The 2,777-nt window shown below is 50.3% G+C and overlaps 1 protein-coding gene across 1 annotated transcript in view; it reads left to right on the top strand.

The window, feature by feature from the left end:
- The window catches only part of TUT1 (terminal uridylyl transferase 1, U6 snRNA-specific), a 12,413-nt gene that overhangs the window by 518 nt on the left and 9,118 nt on the right, over positions 1 to 2,777 (top strand). Inside the window, exons 2-4 of the mRNA XM_006772751.2 lie at positions 953 to 1,143; positions 1,927 to 2,242; positions 2,410 to 2,510. Coding sequence (XP_006772814.1) covers positions 953 to 1,143; positions 1,927 to 2,242; positions 2,410 to 2,510 — 608 coding nt within the window. The remainder of the gene's footprint in view (positions 1 to 952; positions 1,144 to 1,926; positions 2,243 to 2,409; positions 2,511 to 2,777) is intronic.

Below are 2,777 nucleotides of genomic sequence, written 5' to 3'. Positions count from 1 at the left end.
CCAGGGAAGGTAGTAATGGAGCCAGGGAAGCCCTGCAGAGGCAAGGAAGGGCGAGTAGCATGGCCGGCAGGTGGGATTCTAAAAGTTGGCAAGGTCCTTGTATGACAGAACAGGGCGCTCCATGAAACCTCGGGTTTGACCTTTGAAGTCAGAATCATGATATACCCTAACAGGACCTCCCAGTCTTTTTTTTTTTTTCTTTCTTTGTGAATGGCACCGCTGCTACGTCCCACCAGGGCCAGCCGGAAACCCAGTCTTCCCTGGCCCCATCCATACAGTGATGACATCGAGCAGCTGACTCAAAATGTAATAAACATAATGGCAGCTAAACTTTTCCTTCGTGCGCCGCGTGCCAGACTCTCTGCCAAGTGCCATGTGAACAGTTCCTGTCGGTTATGTGCTGTTACCTCGGTTTTATATCTGAGGAAGTTGATGCACTAAGGGAGTTAGTTGCCCAAGATCTCGGCTTCATTGAGCTGGGATTTGAACTTGGCCAGTGTGGCCTCCTATCTTGCATTTGTAATCTTTATACCATACTCAGAGATGACCCATGGGAAATAGTCTAGGGCAGTGGTTCTCAACCTTCCTCATGCCGCGACCCTTTAATACAGTTCCTCATGTTGTGGAGACCCCCAACCATAAAATTATTTTCGTTGCTACTTCATAACTGAATTTTGCTACTGTTATGAATCGTAATGTAAATATCTGATCTGCTATATGTGTTTTCTGATGGTCGCGACCCACAGGTTGAGAACCGCCAGGCAATTGGATTGCCCACTGGCTTCTTCATTTTATATCCTTAAATCATTTTTAGTCAGAGGGAGCCAGGAGTTTGTTTATTCAAAGTTCACACTTTCTATGGCTTGGAAGGGTCAGTAGGATTTAGGTGGACGGGTAACAGGTACCCTGAGGAGCGAGTTTGGAAGTTTTTGTTTCGTGTTTGTCTTTGCAGGACCCAGCCTGGATGCCCACTTGGGAGGCCGGAAGCACCGGCATCTGGTAGAACTACGAGCTGCCCGAAAGGCTCAGGGACTTCGCAGCGTGTTTGTCAGTGGCTTCCCCCGGGATGTGGATTCTACTCAGCTTTCTGAGTACTTCCAGGCGTTTGGACCTGTGGCCAGTGTCGTCATGGATAAGGACAAGGTAGAATGAATGCGTCTGAGGGTAAATGAGGAAGTCAGGTATTCCACGCAGCAAAAGAAATGAGAGGAGCCAGGCGTCCGTTTTGGCCAGTTCCTAACGCGGCTTGTCCATGGACTGGTCCAGCTTTGTGAATACCAACCACCCAACTTGAACTTTCTCAGTTCACCGGAGTTAGTCACTGGGGTACTTGTTGGTTGTTTACTTATTCAGCCAATATTTTATTTGCCAATTACCATTAACTGGTAACTTTGTACTAGGCACTGCTTAGAGCTGAATTTAAAAAAATGGTTCATTTTGACACATGTCCCCAGTTTCCCCCACCCCCTTGCCCAATGAACATTATTGAACTCAACCACACGATAGCAACACGACTATCGTATTGCTGTTATGCTTAGATGGTAAGTTAGAGGTAGGGCTTATGTTTTTATTTAGCACAGTGTTCATTGCGTGGATTCTTCATCTACGTTAAATGACTCTAATTACAGCAGGAAGGTGAGAGGATGGGTCCAATATAACCAGTGAAATCACGTCATTGGGAAGAGTGGGGCAATGGGATAGGTAAAGTGAGACTTTCAGAGGCCACCTGGGGTGAGTAACATGTGTGGGATCCAAGTGAAAGAGAGACTTGCTTGTCCAAATGTTTCCCGTTGCTCCAGAAACAGCGAACAGATATTCCCAGTTCCCAGGGTGCTCCCCGTTTAACCTTCCGTGCCCCCTCTCAGACCCCGTGTTTGGGCTCTTGGTTGCGGACCCGTCATCCCTGCCCCTGTTGTGATTTCCCAGGGAGTGTTTGCCATCGTGGAGATGGGGGACGTGGGCTCCCGGGAGGCTGTTCTGTCCCAGCCCCAGCACAGCCTGGGGGGACAGCGCCTGCGCGTCCGGCCACGGGAACAGAAAGAATTCCAGAGGCCGGCCTCCAAATCTCCCAAAGGAGCGGCCCCCGACAGTCACCAGCTGGCCGCAGCCCTGGCCGAGGCCCCGGACGTGGGGGCGCAAATGGTGAAGCTCGTGGGGTTGCGGGAGTTGTCCCAGGCCGAGCGGCAGCTTCGGAGCCTCGTGGTGGCGCTGATCCAGGAGGTCTTCACAGAGTTCTTCCCTGGTGAGCCACCTCCTGCCTGAGCCCCTGTGCTGCTCCCCGCCTGCTTCCTCGGTGCTCCCCCAGCTAGCCGTGTGTGCTTGGTGGCTCTTTCATCTTCGTGCCCGGTACGTGCTTCCACGCTTTAGCCCCCCAATGTCTCCTGACCTTATTCTCTGCTCCGCACCCAGGCTGTGTGGTCCATCCTTTTGGCTCTTCCATAAACAGCTTTGACGTCCATGACTGTGATCTTGACCTCTTCCTGGATCTGGGTGACTTGGAAGAGCCCCCGGTGAGTGACCAGGGTGGTTGTCAGTGGGAATGGCTATGTGACGGGGCAAGCAGGTCACCTCTCAGGCCTTCGTTCCTCATCTGTTAAGTGGGGATCATAGGACCTGCCTGAAAGAGTTATTGTAATTTGAGAAATGTGAATGTGGATTGATATGCAAATGAACTGACATGAGATAGATGGCATTTGTAATAGGAAAAAACCCAGATTTCAAAATGGCATGCATGATATCTTATTTTTTGGGGGGAAAAGAAGAAAAAAAAAAAAAAT

The sequence above is a fragment of the Myotis davidii genome, unplaced genomic scaffold, assembly GCF_000327345.1.
Source record: "Myotis davidii unplaced genomic scaffold, ASM32734v1 scaffold826, whole genome shotgun sequence".
Classification (NCBI taxonomy): domain Eukaryota; kingdom Metazoa; phylum Chordata; class Mammalia; order Chiroptera; family Vespertilionidae; genus Myotis; species Myotis davidii.
Note: the sequence above shows the minus strand (reverse complement) of the source record. Positions and strands in the feature narration are given on the sequence as shown.